The sequence below is a fragment of the Carcharhinus amblyrhynchos genome, chromosome 20 (assembly GCF_965287045.1).
Source record: "Carcharhinus amblyrhynchos chromosome 20, sCarAmb.v2.hapA, whole genome shotgun sequence".
Taxonomy (NCBI): domain Eukaryota; kingdom Metazoa; phylum Chordata; class Chondrichthyes; order Carcharhiniformes; family Carcharhinidae; genus Carcharhinus; species Carcharhinus amblyrhynchos.
Genome location: NC_137343.1, coordinates 36,671,612 through 36,690,119, shown reverse-complemented (window position 1 = coordinate 36,690,119; position 18,508 = coordinate 36,671,612). Strand labels below are relative to the sequence as shown.

The window sequence follows — 18,508 nt, the reverse complement described above, 5'->3', positions numbered from 1 at the left end:
CGATGGAAAAGCGTTATAAAGTTTACATGAAGCAGTTGAAGCTACCTCATTGAATGTTTTTAAGGCAAGGATAGATAAATTTTTGAACAGTAAAGGAATTAAGGGTTATGGTGAGCAGGCGGATGAGTGGAGCTGAGTCCATGAAAAGATCACCATGGTCTTATTGAATGGCACAGCAGGCTCAAGGGGCCAAATGGCCTACTCCTGCTCCTACTTCTTATGTTCTTAAACAGAGCCTAGGCAGCACCTTCAAGCACAAATGTGTCAGTCCCCAGACACTTCTGTAATATTATTTTGGCCCGGACAGCTTTTCCCACTCTGAATCAAGATTGAAGCAAAAAAGTAAAGGCTGCCTGGCCAATTGGCCACTCATCAAGTGTAAAAGCAGACAGGTCAAGTAAAATTACATTCATTTGGCACCTGAATGGGCTAAATTGTCTGCTTGATTGTCAGCAGGGTGTTTCTGACTCTTGCACACACCCACCAACCAAAATATTGCACAAGTGCACAATGACGTCAGAACCCACACGTAACATTTTTTGCGCAATTTCACGTCTTCCGCATAAGGCATACGCCCATCCCAGCAATGTAAAACTCCTGCCTAAGTAATGTCAGCACAAGTGAAGGCATTTAAAAGCAGGTGATGTTTAATGTTATAATTCTTAGGTTGTGAAACTGTTAAATTAATTCACCAGATAAATTGAGACAAAGCAGACATCTTGCTTCCTGTGGGAACTCCAGGATGCCTTCTGTGTCCAAGGCAGCCACACTTGTGACGAACATCTCGCCAGGGCCATCCCCACACCCCCACTTCTTGCCTTCAAACAACTGCACAACCTCAAACAGACCGTTGCTCGCAGCCTTACTACCCAGCCTTCAGAACAGTGACCACAACACCACACAACCCTGCCACAGCAACCTCTGCAAAACATGCTGGATAATCGACATGGATGACATCATCTCACATGTGAGAATACCATCCACCAGGTACACAGCACATATTCTTGCAACTCGGCCAACGTTGTCTGCCTAATACGCTGCAGGAAAGGATGTCCCGAAGCATGGTACATTGGGGAGACCATGCAGACGCTACGACAACGGATGAATGAACATCACTCGACAATCACCAGGCAAGACTGTTCCCTTCCTGTTGGCGAACACTTCAGCAGTCACAGGCATTCGGCCTTTGATCTTCCGGTAAATGTTCTCAAGGCGGCCTTCACAACACACAACAGCGCAGAGTCGCTGAGCAGAGACTGATAGCCAAGTTCCGCACACGAAGACAACCTCAACCGGGATCTCGCACTATCTGTAACCCCTATGACTTGCTTGAACTTGCAACATTGCACTTACTGTCCTGTCTGGAGACAATACACATCTCCTTAACCTACGCCTAATGCTATCTCCACTCAGTGTCCACATCTTTAAGACTTGAATAGCAGGTTAGCTGTAAGGGCTCGCATTTTAATCAGTATTCTGTAAACTGTTTGTGCCTTTATATGCTCTTCTCTGATCAGAACCTTCCACACACCTGACGAAGGAACAGCGTTTCCAAAAGCTTGTGGGTTTACTATCAAGTAAACTGGCTGTTGTGTTGTGAGATTTCTTACTGGCAATACAGAAAACCCAGAAACTAATGTGGGGACACCATAATCCCACAAATAGCAATAAGCTAATGATCAGGCAATCAATTTTAGAGATTTTGGTTGAAGACTAAGTATACTTGGACAGTACACTGGGGAAAAAAAGACTCCCCTTCTGTTCTTCAGAATGTGCCCGAATCTTTTGCATCCACCTGCTGTAGACACTGGTTCAGCCTAACATCTCACTCAAAAGATGGCACTCCAGACAGTGTCGCACTCCCTCAGTACTGCACTGGAAAGTTAGTCTACATTTATGTTTAGATTTAAGCCCATAAACTTTGACTCACAGATGAGGGTGCTTCCAACTGAGCAACAGCAGACAATAATTTCAGGATCCCACCAAAGAGAAGGGCAAGTCTGATGGACTTCCTGTTCCTGACTGGAGATCAAGCAGTTATCTTGATGGGTCCTTAAGAAATTATTCGGTGCTTTTAGACATACGGATGTCATAAGGCATGAAAAGTGGGGCTCAATCTTGCAGAACTGCATGATATGTAAGGCGGAGACATGCACTGACCAGCTTTGGGAACTCACCCCCTTGAGTTCTCACAAAGAAGTTCCAGAGAACTCTTTGAAATAAATGTCTGTGGACACCAGATGATATGAGGATCATGATCAACCACAGGACCCCCCACAACTAAAATGCTTGACGACACTCACTGTCAACACTAATACAAAAGCAAAATACAACAGATTCTGAAGATACTCAACAAGTCTGACAGCATCTATGCAGAGAGAAGCAGACTTAACAGGTAGATGTTTCACCGAGTCGACCTGCAGAGTGATTTGGTCAGCAAGTCGGGGGAGCTCACTATTCGAGATTTCCCCTTACATTAACAGGTCTCTGACATTGCTGTTCCACGGCCCAAGGTCTGACTCCATATATAGTTGGGCCCTCAACTGGAAAGAGCTGGTCAGTGTCAACCATGCAACAAGGACCTTTTTATCTCCTTTCTTTCCAATGTCCAAGCCCCAAATGGGTGTAGCTGCAATCTGTCTGCATTTCTTTCAGCACAGAATACTGCTTTGTTGCTCACAATGCAGTCTCCTCTACATTGATGAGACCGAACGGAGACTGGGTGATCACTTTGGGAACTTCTCTGTTCAGTCTATAAGCAGGACCTCCCAAGCTTCTGGTCACCTGTAATCTGAATTCACCACCCTGATACCTTCTGAAATTTCTGTCTTTAGCATCCCATATTGTTCCAATGCAATTCAATGTAAGTTTGGATAATAGCATTTCATCTTTCAACAAGGCACTTTACAGTCTTCAGGACTCAACATTGGGTTCACCAAATTCAGATCATTTCACTCCATCTTTTATTTTTTGTGTGCTTTTTGTTGTTTTTGGACCTCAGCTATTGATGATGATTCTGTTTTCCCATCTATAACTTTTCTAAACATAACTTTAGCTCCGTTATTTGTCCTATTACCTTTCCCTTTTGCCATGCTTTGTCATTCGTTCTGTTATTTAATCTCACCTGCCTTCTAATCTATCACATACACTCCCCTTTCACTCTTTCTGCTCCACTTCCCAATGCCTTACATGCTTAAAACCTGTTACAACTCAGAGCTTTTCCAGTCGATGAAAGGTCATCAGTCTGAAACATTGGCTGGAATTCTCTGACCTCACTGTGGCTGGGGTTCTCCTGTCCAGCTGCTGTGAATGGAGATTTATGACTAAGTGCCAAATATCTGTTCTTGCTGGCAGTGACGGCCAGGTGGACGAGGTCAGGGAATCCCAGCTGTTAACTCTACAGATGCTGCCAGACCTGCTGGATATTTCCAGCATTTTATCTTACGATCGAAAGCAGTTGTATACAGGTTACGATTATGTCTGGTTCAATATTTTTGGGTATGTATAAAATGGCTGGCTTGTTGTTAGCTGGATCACTTATGTCCTTCAAGTGAAACATTTCACCCCCACGTTATCTGATCTACAAGGAATTCCAGTCCCATGTGACGTGTTGACTGTTCATAGAAATTATAGAATCCCTACAGTGCAGAGAGAGGCCATTCGGCCTATCGAGTCTCCACCGACCACAATCCCACCCAGGCCCTATCCCCATATCCCTACATATTTACCCACTGATCCCTCTAACCCATGCATCTCATGACTCTAAGGGGCAATTTTAGCATGGCCAATCAACCTAACCCGCACATCTTTGGACTGTGGGAGGAAACCAGAGCAGCTGGAGGAAACCCACGCAGACACGAGGAGAATGTGCAAACTCCATACAGACAGTGACCCAAGCCAGGAATCAAACCCAAGTCCCTGGAGCTGTGAAGCAGCAGTGCTAACAACTGTGCTACCATGCTGCCCCCTGTTAAGCCAACCAAGATCCCCTTTAGAAAAGTTCCCATGGCAACTACACTCCATTAAGGGAATAGGTGCAACTTTCCAAAAACTGTGGAGCAGTAAACAAGCTTCCAAAGTCAACCGGATTGTTTACTGGAGAAGACAAAAAAAAATCATTTCCAGGAGTCAGAGAGGGGAGTTCAATCTCTAATCGCTCCATAAAGTTCCTGAGAGTCTCCACTGCTTTAGATACATGGAAGGAAACTAAATTAACACCTCCACAGTACTGGAATGAACCAATTCCATTCATCAGGAATAACATTTCCACATTTTTCCCCTTTAATTTTCGATCTTTAATTTAATGAAATATTCCAAGTGCTTCAATACCCTGGCAGGAAGGTATGTTTTTGAGACATGTGTTGGGTGGGGGTTCCTGTTGGAAATCAGGCACTGAGCAAAATTGAGGAATTAGCGAGGGAAGGTGACCACAGGTGAACCTAATATAGGTTTTCAAGGTGGTGAGAAATATAGCACAGTAGAAAGGTTTAGGAAGAAAATTCTGGAACGCAGGGTCATGAGGCAGCAACAACAATAACTACATGCATTCATATATACACTGAATATAGAAATCACCCCAGCATGACACTGTAGTGTCAATCAAACAATATCTAACACCAAACCACGTAAGGGGATATTAGGACAGAATTTTAAGGATTGTCTTAAAAAGTGAAAGAGAAGTTGAGAGGCAGGAGGCTTAAGGAGAGAATTGCAGAGCTTTGGAATCAGACAGTTGAAGACATAACTTCCAATAGTGGAGCAATTAAATTTGGCAGTGAACTGGGTTGTGATTCTCACGTAGTTGAATAGCCAGTAACATTTTTGCTTCGTGTTGGATATGCGCAAGACCTCTTATCACCACTCATGGAGTATTACCTGACTTGAAGTAATACAATCAGGAGCATATGAAGTGACAAGGAGAATGCACAACAAAGATAATCTAAGAATTATTTACAAGCATACAACATGTGGCAAAATTTAAATGTTACAGCCAACAATTTCTCACCTTTCCATCAACTCTTCTCCTGCAATTGCTTCTTCACACTGACCTAAATTTCCATTTGCACTGGGTACTCTTCACTCCCTTGCCTAAGTGACCAATCTACATTAATTAGTCTAGGCAGTTATTGATGACAGGTTATTCTTGCAGTACAGATATTTAAATTTACATCTAAATGCTGCTGCTGTTCATCAGAGGTAGGAACTCACTGATGTTTCCCTAACCTAGCACGCAGAAGCCATTTGTAGTCCCTGACCAGCCACCCAGGATTTAATCAATGATGCAAACAAATTCATCGAGTCTGTGACCTGCCCAGCTTTTTAACTTTAAACAAAGCATTCTTGTGGCGACATTTTTAGTTTGCTAAATCTGCATCCTATCATTGTGCTACAGATCTACCCAAGTTTGGTGAGGAGTCACTTATCAAATCATACTGAAAAAATATATGGACACAAATAAATGAAAAGAAATCTCTCCAACTTCCATCTATGTAACAAAATAATGCAGATTATTAAATCCAGTTTGTATTGTATCCAATCCATGACTCTCTCAAATAGTGTGTCATGTCAACATTGTTATGGCTTACTCAGAAATGCGATTTTAAGCACTCTGTACTGGGCTTACCTCGATCACCTCCTTGCGAATATTTACAATTCGGAACCAATGCACAAGGTGCGGAAACCCTTCCAACTCTGCGCTCCTCTCTTGCAGAGACACTTTGCGTTTACAGGAAAGCTGGCGGCTAAAGTACTTTACAAGTTTGCCCTAAAAACAATAAGGAAACGAGCCATTAGAAAATGCCAGTGAACTAAATCTTTGAAGAAAGGTTGTACACAAATCCTCATCAAACTCAAAGACAGCAGTTTGGGATTTATATTTAGTCGTACTGATTGAAACAAAATTATCAGCATTTATCACAGCTTTAAAATGTTCTCTGAATGTCGGAAGATACTGAAGCAGTGCGTGTCCATATGCATCAAGACCTGGACAACATCCTTGAGTTAATAGCAGCAAGAAACATCCAGCCACACAAGGGCCAGTTAATTTCTGGCAAGTAAAAAATCCAACCATCTCTTTTTGACATTAATGGCAATACCATCACTGAATCTCCTGCTACCAATATCTTGGACATTACTATTCATAAGAACATAAGAACATAAGAAATAGGAGCAGGAGTAGGCCATCTGGCCCTTCGAGCCTGCCCCGCCATTCAATAAGATCATGGCTGATCTGTCGTGGCTCAGTTCCACTTTCCCGCCCTCTCCCCATAACCCTTAATCCCCTCTCTTATCAAAAACCCATCAACCCGCTTCTTAAAAATATTTAGCGAGGCAGCCTCCACCACCTCAACGGGCAGAGAATTCCAGAGATTCACCACCCTTTGAGTGAAGAAGTTCCTCCTCAACTCCGTTCTAAACCGCCCCCCCTTTATCTTGAGGCTGTGCCCCCTAGTCCTACTGTCTTTTTTGAGCGGGAAGAGTCTCTCCACCTCTATCCTATCCATCCCATTCATCATCTTATACGTCTCAATGAGATCTCCCCTCATTCTTCTAAACTCTAACGAGTACAAGCCTAGTTTATTCAGCCTCTCCTCATAGCTCAACCCCCTCAACTCCGGTATCAGCCTAGTAAACCTCCTCTGCACTCCCTCCAAGGCCAAAATATCCTTGCGCAGGTGCGGCGCCCAAAACTGCACACACTACTCCAGCTGCGGCCTCACCAATGCCCTATACAGCTGCAGCAAGACCTCCCTACTTTTATATTCAATCCCCTTCGCTATGAAGGCCAGCATCCCATTCGCCTTCCTGACCACCTGCTGCACCTGCAGGCTGGGTTTTTGCGACTCATGCACAAGGACCCCGAGGTCCCTCTGCACCGTCGCCTGCTGCAGTTTTTCGCCACGTAAGTAATAGTCCTTCCTACCATTCTTCCTACCAAAGTGGACCACCTCACACTTGCCAACATTAAATTCCATTTGCCATTTCCTGGCCCATTCGCCCAGCCTATCTAGATCCTTCTGCAGACTCTCCACACCCTCCGCACAATTTGCCTTTCCCCCAATCTTGGTGTCATCAGCAAATTTCGACACCCTACACTCGGTTCCCTCCTCCAGATCATCTATATAAATGGTAAATAGCTGAGGCCCCAGCACCGACCCCTGGGGCACCCCACTAGTCACCAACCGCCAATCCGAATAGCACCCATTGACCCCCACTCTCTGCCTCCTATTTGACAACCAATCCTCTATCCACGCTAACACTATTCACTAGCAACTTGACTGCATCAGCTATAAAAATACTGTGACGACAAAAATAGATCAGAGGCTGGGAACTCTGCAGAAAGAAACCTGTCTCCTGATTCCCCAAAGCTTGCCCACCATCTAAATGGCACAAGTTAGGAGTGTGATTGAATCCTTTCCACCTGTCTGGATGAGTGCAGCTCTAACAATACGGAAGAAACTCAAAACCATCCAGGTCAAAGCAGCCCGCTTGACTGGCACCATACATCCATGACCTTAAAAATTTCACTCCCTCCATCACAGACACATCATGGCAGCAGTGTGTACTATCTACAAGATACATTGCAGCAACTCACCAAAGCTCCTTCAACAGCAACAAATCTAGAACCTCTACCAACGAGAAGGACAAGGGCAAAGGGTACATGGGAACACTACCACCCATAAGTCCCTCTCCAAGCCACACACCATCCTGAGTTAAGTATGTTGTCATTTCTTCACTGACACTAGGTCAAAATCCTGGAACTCCCTTTCTAACAGCACTATTGGTGTACCTACACCAGATGAAACCTAGCAGTTCAAGCGGCTCAGCACCCCCTTCTTGAGGGAAATTAGCCTGGCCAGCAATGCTCACGTCCCAAGAAAATTATAAAAAACAGCTATTTAATTATTGCAAGGAAAGGGTTAGTGAGATTGCCTGAAGTCTCCACCATTATTACTATTATCACTATTATCACTATTGATTTCTCTATTCTTTTGTGGAAACATTAACCTCTAACCTTTGGGTGCTATGCAGAGATGTTTGTCAATTTAAAGAGCCATTGGGCTACCGAACCAGGTCTGACCCTGTTACAATGATTAACTTTAGAATGAAGTAGTAAGAGGCTTAATTAAAGACTGTCAATGAATCATCCGACAACAGAGTGGAAAAACAGTTAGTTCTCCAAAGATAAACATCTGAGCATACATTGTCTTTTTAATTGGAGTCCCTGTTGAAGGAGTACTGAATCAAAATGAGGTTTAGAATTCAAAGTTTCACCTGGTAGAATAGCAATTGTATGAAACAAGAGTGAAATTACAACAGAATAATCAAATCTACAGGGAATTATCTTTTCAAGTAATGAAAACCAAAGACAATGCAATTAAATTCTCTTTACGAGGAGTTATATTTTGACTTCATTATGATAATGTATTGCAGTATTGTGTGGCTCATCACAGAAGGTGCAAGGGAAATGTATAAACAGTATTTGTACATAATGTATATTTGAATTCACAAATGTCTCAATGTAGCTCAGAACTGAAACATGTTTAAAACCCCCCAAAAAAAGTCATCATTAGGTCTGGTCGTAAAGGCCTAAAAATCAAGACTCGGCAGCAAAGGCCTTTTAGGGGCAATTAAATAGCCACCCTCCCATCCACTGATGCTCTCTACACTTCCCACTGCTTCGGCAAAACAGCCGGCATAATTAAGGACCCCACGCAACCCGGACGTTCTTTCTCCCACCTTCTTCCTTCAGGAAAAATATACAAAAGTCTAAGGTCACGTACCAAATGACTCAAGAACAGCTTCTTCCCTGCTACTGCTCAGACTTTTGAATGGACTTTTGCATTAAGTTGATCTTTCTCTACAGACTAGCTATGACTGTAACAATAGATTCTGCATTCTCTCCTTCTCTACAAACGGTATGTTTTGTCTGTATAGCACATAAGAAATGATACTTTTCACTTTATGTTAATACATGTGACAATAATAAATCAAATCAAAATCACTTAAGAGCCTTAATAGGGTGATGAACAAGCTTCCTGTCCGAGGCCTTAACTGCACTCTGCAAAATTATGTCTGGGTTAAGATGAACGAAGGGAATCCCAGAGGGAATCCCGTCCATACAATTTTACTAAGACTATGTCTTTTCTTTGTGCTGGTAAAAATGGGAAATTACTGAGCTGACATTTTTTTTAAACTTTATTCCAATCCAATCAAGTCAAATTAAAGCCAATTCAGAGTCCCAACAAGTTGGGACATTCCCGATCCAAGCTGACAAGACAGGGCTCTCACCTCCTGTCTTGGGCTTGATCTACATGATCCAAGCTGATTGCTGACAAATGGTTCAGCCAGTCACCAGATACTCTGCAGCACTTTCAAAGTAACAATGACCATGGGAACAGGGAGTCTGGCCTAGCTAGCTCCCAACAAAGTAAGTTGTAATCTCCCATCATGGTGCTACTGGCCAAAGCATTAGCAGTCCTAACACAACGGTTTCGACAAAGAGACTGGCAGTTAAGTTAACCAGACACCATTATCTCCAAAAACGAATCCAGACTCCAATTAAACACCTAGGTTCAAGTCTTGGGAACATGCATCCTCTATTCAAGATCTATGAGGTATGTCACACGACCTCCCTCAAACTGCACTGTGATCTCGTCTGATGGAGCTAAACTCCGGCAATTACTGCCTGACTCCTCAACGTGAACAGAACTCCAGGCAATAGCCTGTGCCAACCATCAAACTGGTGGCAGCAGAAATAACTCAGAACCCTCATCAAACCTGTCAAACTGCTGGAACCTTGGAACCCATGCCTCTAAACTAACTCACTCTACTTGCCTTCTCCTGTTGTGAAGTCAAACTCTGGAAAGACAAAACATTCTTCAAATCAGCCAACCTCCCCGCAGAAGGAACATTCCAATTGACTTCTAATTCTGGATGCAGAATCAGTATTTGTATTCTTATTGTAGTCGTGCCCTCAATCCTCTTCCTCTGTCTTTATCTCACATTTATCGTGTGAATATAAAAAGGGATGGACATCACAAAACTCCTCTCTCGGGTGTCATCTTATCTCGAATTTGCTGTGCAAGGCATTAATAGAGTATTGGGACCTTTCCAAATTTAAGGGTTGGAGAAAATACAGCACCATTTAAGGGGGAAATCAGGATATTAAAAGAACCTGCTTATACATGGGTAGACAGCAGAGAAAATCAGGACAGTTGAAATTGAACAACCCCCCCACCCCCCATCTCCTTGATATGTGGCCCATGTGAGAGAGGGTTTGTAGACTTGCATTTTATTGATGTTAACAAAATCCAGGAGCTTTGGATGTTGGTGAATGCGCCTCGAAAGCCAAATCAATTGAGTGGGAGCTTGAGCGATCCTTTATAATAGACACTGAGAAATGCACGTGGTACCACGTGTGCGGAGTGTGATGCTTGTGTTTTTATAAGACAACTCATTGTTGTATTGACAATTTAAAAAGAAATACATCTTCTTATCTGAAGTATCATTTGCTTGTTAATATTTAATGTTTGAATTATGTTGATTTTAGTTCGCAAGTTTCAAAAAGTGAAATCTTGCCAATTAGTTTTCTTTCCATTTGCTTCATGAGGATTCCTTTTGTTTTCAAGATGATTTCAGTCTCTGCCAGAATTGTAACATGCTGTGTAGCGTGATCAGACCCAAGCCTGACCTGTACTAACCTATGTCAACAAGCACAAACATTCCAGTGGGTTGAAGCACTAAACTTATCAATAAGAAGAATCTATTGTGGGAGCTTAAATGTATTTCCAAACTGGGTTAGCTGCATCTCAAGCATTTCCCACTGGTATAACAGAAGCCTAAGACTGATAAAGTGATCTGAAGTTATGAACATAGTTCTGACACTGTTACACCTGCTGTAATAACCCCAACATTCAGCATGTGTTTTTTCTTTACATTGACAATCAGTGCAATATGTATAAAATTCATACAGATCTTACATTCCCTAGTTTTCAGTTGATTGCTGGATTTCGATTGGGAACCCTGAAGGAATGTTTCTGAACATAAAATATTCTGAAACTACAAGAGAATAACTGACTTTCATGAGGACAAGAGAAGATTAAAAAATTTAAAGAAAATTTCCAGAGTCCTACTGTCGCATGAACTATTTGCAAGAAACTTTAAATAAAACAATTACAGGGTATCTAATGTAAACTATTTCAAAATATGCTATTGAGCATTGAATCAGAAATTTCTGCAAATTTAAGCCAGGTATAAGCACTTCCAAAAAGAGAGAAGACAGGTATGTACTTGAGGCCTGGAACTTTTAGGTTTCCAGAATTTACATTTCCCTATCTTGAAAATGCAACTAAGGAGATCACAGAAAGAAACTGAAATAAATTGGGATTTTTAACTGTGAGAAAGAAGTGTAAGAGGATAAACAAGACAAAAAATATTGAAGTATCATAATAGAACTGCTACAAGTTAAATGCCCTGACAGGAAGTACATGCAAATGTTAGACTGAGACAGTGAATCAATATGGCTCTGAAGAAGGGTCATGTAGACTTGAAAAATTGGCACCATTCTTTCCCCACAGATGCTGTTAGACTGCTGAGGTTTTCCAGCATTTTCTGTTTTTGTTTCAGATTCCAGTATCCACAATATTTTGCTTTTAACTAATATTTAGTGTTTATTAACCATCAATAAAAATCATAAACAGCTAAACAAATGAAAATGGGGAAAATTGGGAAGGCAGGTGTCCAGACAGCCAGAGCTGAAAACAGAATTTTAAAGCATCAGGAATCCTGCAGTTTTGAGAGTTTCGAGGCTCTGTCAGTTTTGGGCAGAGTAGGATCTAACATTTTGGGGAAGAATCCTGGAGAATAAAATATGAATAGTTATTGGATCACTTTGTATTGTTAAGGCTCAAACCACCTCACCATGTAGTTGCGCGTCAGCCTCCAGACCCATCCTCATGTTCTCAGATGCCACCTTTCCCATAGTCAGCAGTTGTGTCTCCAGCACAAAGTATTTAAGTGTAAATATTACACTTGTCAAAAGGAATAGGCTTGAAAATCACAATCTCAGGAGTGGGGACTTCCTTTTATACAATTTCCTAATATACACCCCCAGTTGGACAGGAATAGGACATTTACTACTAATTAAGTTTCCTAACTTATACAATCTTTACTAAACAAATAAAACATTCATACGTTGATTATTTACAAGCTCTCAGACCAAACAAAATCCTCAAGGGGGATGTAGAAGACTGAGCAGAATTTTACTAGCATACTGGGAGATCTCCTAACTCCCCAAATCCTGCCCCCCACGGACATCGGGACCCCCACCCAGCACAGATATTGGGACCTCTCTCCACAGACATTGCCCCCCCCCCCCCCTCACAGAGATCCCCCTCCACCCTTCTGATCAGCCCCTGGCAGAGCTCCCCCCCTTCCCTTCCACTCTGGGAATTCTCTCCCCGCTTCCTCACACCCCTGCAGAGCTCCCACTCGTCTCCCCCCTCCTGTCATGGCTCTGCCCCACTCTGGCTCCATACTTTTGGCACCACCCATGGCACAGTAATGCTGCCAGGTGGGCAATATCAGGGTTCCCAGTTGACATTGCCAGAGTGCCCAGTCAGCACTGCCAGTTTGCTAGGCAGGCAGTGCCAGCACTGCCCGGTCCTGCCCTTGACTATCTGGGGATATAATGGCTTCCAATACCCCCAGCATGCGAGCCCAAATGATAGCATCTGGAACTTGTTAATGACATGCAAATTGCCTTCATGCTCAGGAGTTGGCAATTCAGTGCCACAAGCTTGCTCCACCATTCAACGCAATTATGGCCGATCTTGTCTCAGCCTCAACTCTACTTTCTTGCTTGTTTTCCATAATCCTTCAAACCACTATTACTTAAAAATCCGTCCATCTCTTCCTTAAATGTACTCAATATCCCAGCATCCACCATACTCGAGGTAATGAATTCCACAGATTCACAACCCTTTAAGAGAAGTAATTTCTCCTCATTTCTGTTTTAAAACCACTACCCCATCCTAAAATTATAAGGATGTCCTGTTGACCTTGCCACAGGGTCGTGAGTTTGCATCTCCAAAAATTAATTGCAGCTGAATGGCATGGAAGAAATCCAACTCACAGTGCTCACCATGAGATGTCCCATTTCAGAAATCCTGGACCATAACCTAAACTGGCACTTTGATGCAATTCTTCTGAATGTTGTTCTGTTGGAGGTGTCATCTTTCAGGTGAGATATTAAATTGAAGGTACCTCTGCACTCTCAATAATTAATTGAAGATCAACAGGGGAGCTCTCCTGGTACTTTGGCCAGCATTCATTCCACAATATCACTTAATTGCATTAGGAGCAGCAAGAAAATGGTCTTTTGTTAAACTCCGCAGTGAGCAATACTACATACTTTACATCACATGCGGTTCAGTGAATCTTTGGTCCAGAGTTTCCTTGGAGCTGTTTTGACATTTTATCTTCATCAGAAGCACACTAACAGTGTTCCTGCTGTGCTACCAGTGTAGTTACAGTGCAGAGCAGGAGCAGCAATAAGGAAATATCAAGCCATTACCTTTGTGGTGATTTGACTGAGCTTCGTAATTTTTTTGGAGTATATTAAAAAAAACACAGAAAGGTGTGCAAATTGCAAAGGGAACCAATCCATTTTTCCAACTAAACATGTTGGTATTTACTGTCCGCACAAGCAAACGGTTCTTATAAATTCAACTGAATGAAATTGAATTTAAATCTGATCATTGTATGAAAAGTTCCATGAGACGCCACTGGGTGGTAGCATATTACCCTGACATATTTCCAAGCTAGATCAAATACTACATAACATGCAGTATGTGAACACGATGGACAAAATCTTCTCAGGACTGGCAATCACTTTCAGGCACAGCACTGGAGCTCTGTATTTCTCACCTGGATTTTTGAACCAGGTTCTTCAGAAATGCAGACCTGTTCTAGGAGTCTTCTCCATAAGCATGGCTCATCAGGGGAAGCTTGGTCAAAGAACAGCTGCCCTATTTTGGTACATCTTCATTCACTATTGGTCTTATATCACCAGGTTAAAGTCCGACAGGTTTATTTGGAATCATGAGCTTTTGGAGTGCTGCTCCTTCAGCAAGTGAGTGGAGACGTGGGTTCACAAACACAGCATATATAGACAAAGACAATTCCAACATAATACCTTGCAAAATCCTCCCAACTGTCCTGGCTTAGACAATTCACTCCTTTTTAACCTGTGATTATTCTTCTCTACACTCACACTGTCTGTACCTGCAAAGATTTGATTACCTGAAAAGACTCACATTCCAACCACTATCTTGCAATTGTGTCTTTGTCTATATATGCCATGTTTGTGAAACCTACCTCTCTACTCACCGGAAGAAGCAGTGTTCGAAAGCTCATGATTTCAAATAAACCTGTTGGACTTCAACCTGATGTTGTGAGACTTCTTAAGAACATAAGAACATAAGAAATAGGAGCAGGAGTAGGCCATCTGGCCCTTCGAGCCTGCCCCGCCATTCAATAACATCATGGCTGATCTGTCATGGCTCAGTTCCACTTTCCCGCCCTCTCCCCATAACCCTTAATCCCCTCTCTTATCAAAAACCCATCAACCCGCGTCTTAAAAATATTTAGCGAGGCAGCCTCCACCACCTCAACGGGCAGAGAATTCCAGAGATTCACCACCCTTTGAGTGAAGAAGTTCCTCCTCAACTCCGTTCTAAACCGCCCCCCCTTTATCTTGAGGCTGTGCCCCCTAGTCCTACTGTCCTTTCTGAGCGGGAAGAGCCTCTCCACCTCTATCCTATCCATCCCATTCATCATCTTATACGTCTCAATGAGATCTCCCCTCATTCTTCTAAACTCTAACGAGTACAAGCCTAGTTTATTCAGCCTCTCCTCATAGCTCAACCCCCTCAACTCCGGCATCAGCCTAGTAAACCTCCTCTGCACTCCCTCCAAGGCCAAAATATCCTTGCATAAGTACGGCGCCCAAAACTGCACACAGTACTCCAGCTGCGGTCTCACCAATGCCCTATACAGCCGCAGCAAGACCCCCCCTACTTTTATATTCAATCCCCTTTGCTATGAAGGCCAGCATCCCATTTGCCTTCCTGACCACCTGCTGTACCTGCAAGCTGGGTTTTTGCGACTCATGCACAAGGACCCCGAGGTCCCTCTGCACTGTTGCCTGCTGCAGTTTTTCTCCACGTAAGTAATAATCTTTCCTACCATTATTCCTACCAAAGTGGACCACCTCGCACTTGACTTCTTACTGAGCCCACTCCAGTCCAACGCCGGCATCTCCAGTTCATTCACTAATACACTGAAAAACTCTGAGACATTGAATTAAATTTTCACTATATTAGCGAGGTGGCTCAACTGGGTAACAGAATGGGGAGGACAGTGAGGTCAGAGCAGGGCAAGTGGAGGCAAATGGGAAGGTCGGGGAGGACTTAAAGAGTTGGGGGGGGGGGGAGAGTCAGGGAGTCTCTAAAAAATACAGCCCAATGCTTCCTGTCCAATACTTTCACGTAACTATTCTGCTGAGTGAGTCCAAACCCTCCAAAGTCTCTTACTCTAGCACAGAACTTCTCAGAGGATTCAGAAATTGAAACTTCTCAGGCAATTCTCCCAAAGTCCTTGCATTGAAAGGAAAATGGAAACATTTCTGCAGACCCCTTGTATCTTCCAGGATATCCCTGAGGTATGACCATTTGGAGACCATGAGTTCTGGGCCAATACTTTGTAGAATCATAGGTACAGTGGCACAATGTTTAGCACTGCTACCTCACAGCACCAAGGACCCGGGTTTGATTCCTGGCTTAATTCACTGTCAGTGTGGAGTCTGCGCATTCACCCAGTGTCTGCATGGGTTTCCCCCCAAAGTCCAAAAGACATACTAGTTAGGTACATTGGCCGTGCTAAATTCTCAGTGTACCAGGACAGGCACCGGAGTGTGGCAACTAGAAGACTTTCACAGTTACTTAATTGCAATGTTAATGTAAGCCTACTTGTGACACTAATAAATATTTTAAAAAAATACAACACATCAGAAGCCTATTGGACCTATCGTCCCAGGGCTTGAACTTTGAAAGACTTTTTTTCAATAAATCACACTTTAATGTTCTTTCCCTACAGTCACGCAAAGTTTTACATGTCAATTCCCTTTCTGCAGTGAATATGGAATCTGCTTCAATGGATTCCAGGTCATAACAATATGTCTTTTTCGTTAATTTCCCTGTAGTTCATTTGCCAAATACTTCAAAACGTGAAAAAAGTAAAACAGTGCAGATGCTGGAACAGAAAATGCTGCAAATACTGAACAGGTTAGGCAGCATCCGTGGAAAGAAACAGAATTCACGGCCAGAATCTTCTGCCCTTGCAGAAGGAAGAGGCAGAACTTGGAATTTGGTAGGTTGACAATGGCACCGATACCCAGCGCCTTACTGCTTACGCTGGAGCAAGATCTAGTCAGGAAGGGCCATAGTCAATTGTTTTTGTGTAATAAGTACAAATATATAAAAACCTACTTACAAAAGTATTTTCTATTTCTTATATGTTTACAGTTATTATAATTATCATTTAATTTTTTTTAAACTATTTAAGTATACCTCTTGTTTCATTTCAACAGGGGAGTGCTTCTGGAAAACTGGATTTTCGTATACATAGAAAATAAAAGCAGAAGTAGACCATTATGGCCAGAGCTGTTCACCAAATTCAAAATCCTGATCCAGCCTCCCCTCATATCCATTTGGCCCCAAAACATTTATTTAATTCCCTCTTGAAACCACAAACATTGCCTCAACCACTTTCTGTGATAGTACGTTCCACAGATTCACCACTCTTTGGCTGAAGACATTTCCCCTCACCTCAGTCCTAAAATTTTATCAGCTATAACACACACACACACCCCTCTCTCACTCTCCCTCTCACACACATACACACACACACACACCCCTCGCTCTCACCCCCACACACACACATCCCCCCTCTCTCTCACCCACACACACACCCTCTCACCCACACACACACACACCCTCTCTCTCACCCACACACCCTCTCACTCACACACACACACACACACACACACACACACACACACACACACACACACACACACACACACACACACACACACACACACACACACACACACCCGCCCTCTCTCTCACCCACACACACACACCCTCTCTCTCACCCACACACACACACCCGCCCTCTCTCTCACCCCCACACACACACACCCGCCCTCTCTCTCACCCACACACACACACCCTCTCTTTCTCATCCACACACACACACACCCTCTCTCTCTCACCCACACACACACACACCCCCTCTCACCCACACACACACTCGCTCTCTCTCACCCACACAAACACACACAACCCCCCGACCCACACACACACACACACACACACACACACCCTCTCTCTCACCCACACACACACACCCTCTCTCTCACCCACACACACACACCCTCTCTCTCACCCACACACACACCCGCCCGCTCTCTCACCCACAAACACACACCCGCCCTCTCTCACCCACACACACACCCGCCCTCTCTCTCACCCACAAACACACACCCGCCCTCTCTCTCACCCACAAACACACACCCTCTCTTTCTCATCCATACACACACACACACACACACACACTCGCTCTCTCTCACCCACACACACACACACCCTCTCTCTCATCCACACATACACACACACCCCTGTCTCACACCCACACACACACGCACCCCCTCTCACCCACACACTCGCTCTCTCTCACCCACACAAACACACACACACCCCCCTCACCCACACACGCACACACCCTCTCTCTCACCCACACATACACATCCCTCTCTCTCACCCACACACACATCCCTCTCTCTCACCCACACACCCACCCCTCTCTCCAACACACACACACACACCCCTCCCACACACACACATACACACACACACCTGTCTCTCCCACACACACACACACACACCTCTCTCTCACTCACACAGACACACACACACACACACCCTCTCCCTCACACACACACACCTCTCTCTCCCACACACACACCCCTCTCTCTCACACACACACACATCTCCCCTCTGTCTCACCCACACATACACACACACCCTCTCTCTCACCCACACACACACACCCGCCCTCTCTCTCACCCACACACACACACCCCTCTCTCTCACCCACTCACACACACCCCTCTCTCTCACCCACAGACAAACACCCCTCTCTCTCACCCACACACACACACCCCTCTCTCTCACCCACACACACACACCCCTCTCTCCCACACACACACATACACACACACCCTCTCTCTCACACACACACACTCCCCTCTCACACACACCCCTCTCTCTCACACACACACATCCCTCTCTCTCACATACACACACACACCCCTCTCTCACACATACACACACACACCCCTCTCTCTCAACACACACACACACACACACACACATCCTCTCTC

General features: G+C 43.9%; 1 protein-coding gene across 1 annotated transcript in view; it reads right to left on the bottom strand.

The window, feature by feature from the left end:
- The window catches only part of ksr2 (kinase suppressor of ras 2), a 350,091-nt gene that overhangs the window by 270,724 nt on the left and 60,859 nt on the right, over window positions 1-18,508 (bottom strand). Inside the window, exon 2 of the mRNA XM_080208702.1 lies at window positions 5,624-5,764. Coding sequence (XP_080064828.1) covers window positions 5,624-5,764 — 141 coding nt within the window. The remainder of the gene's footprint in view (window positions 1-5,623; window positions 5,765-18,508) is intronic.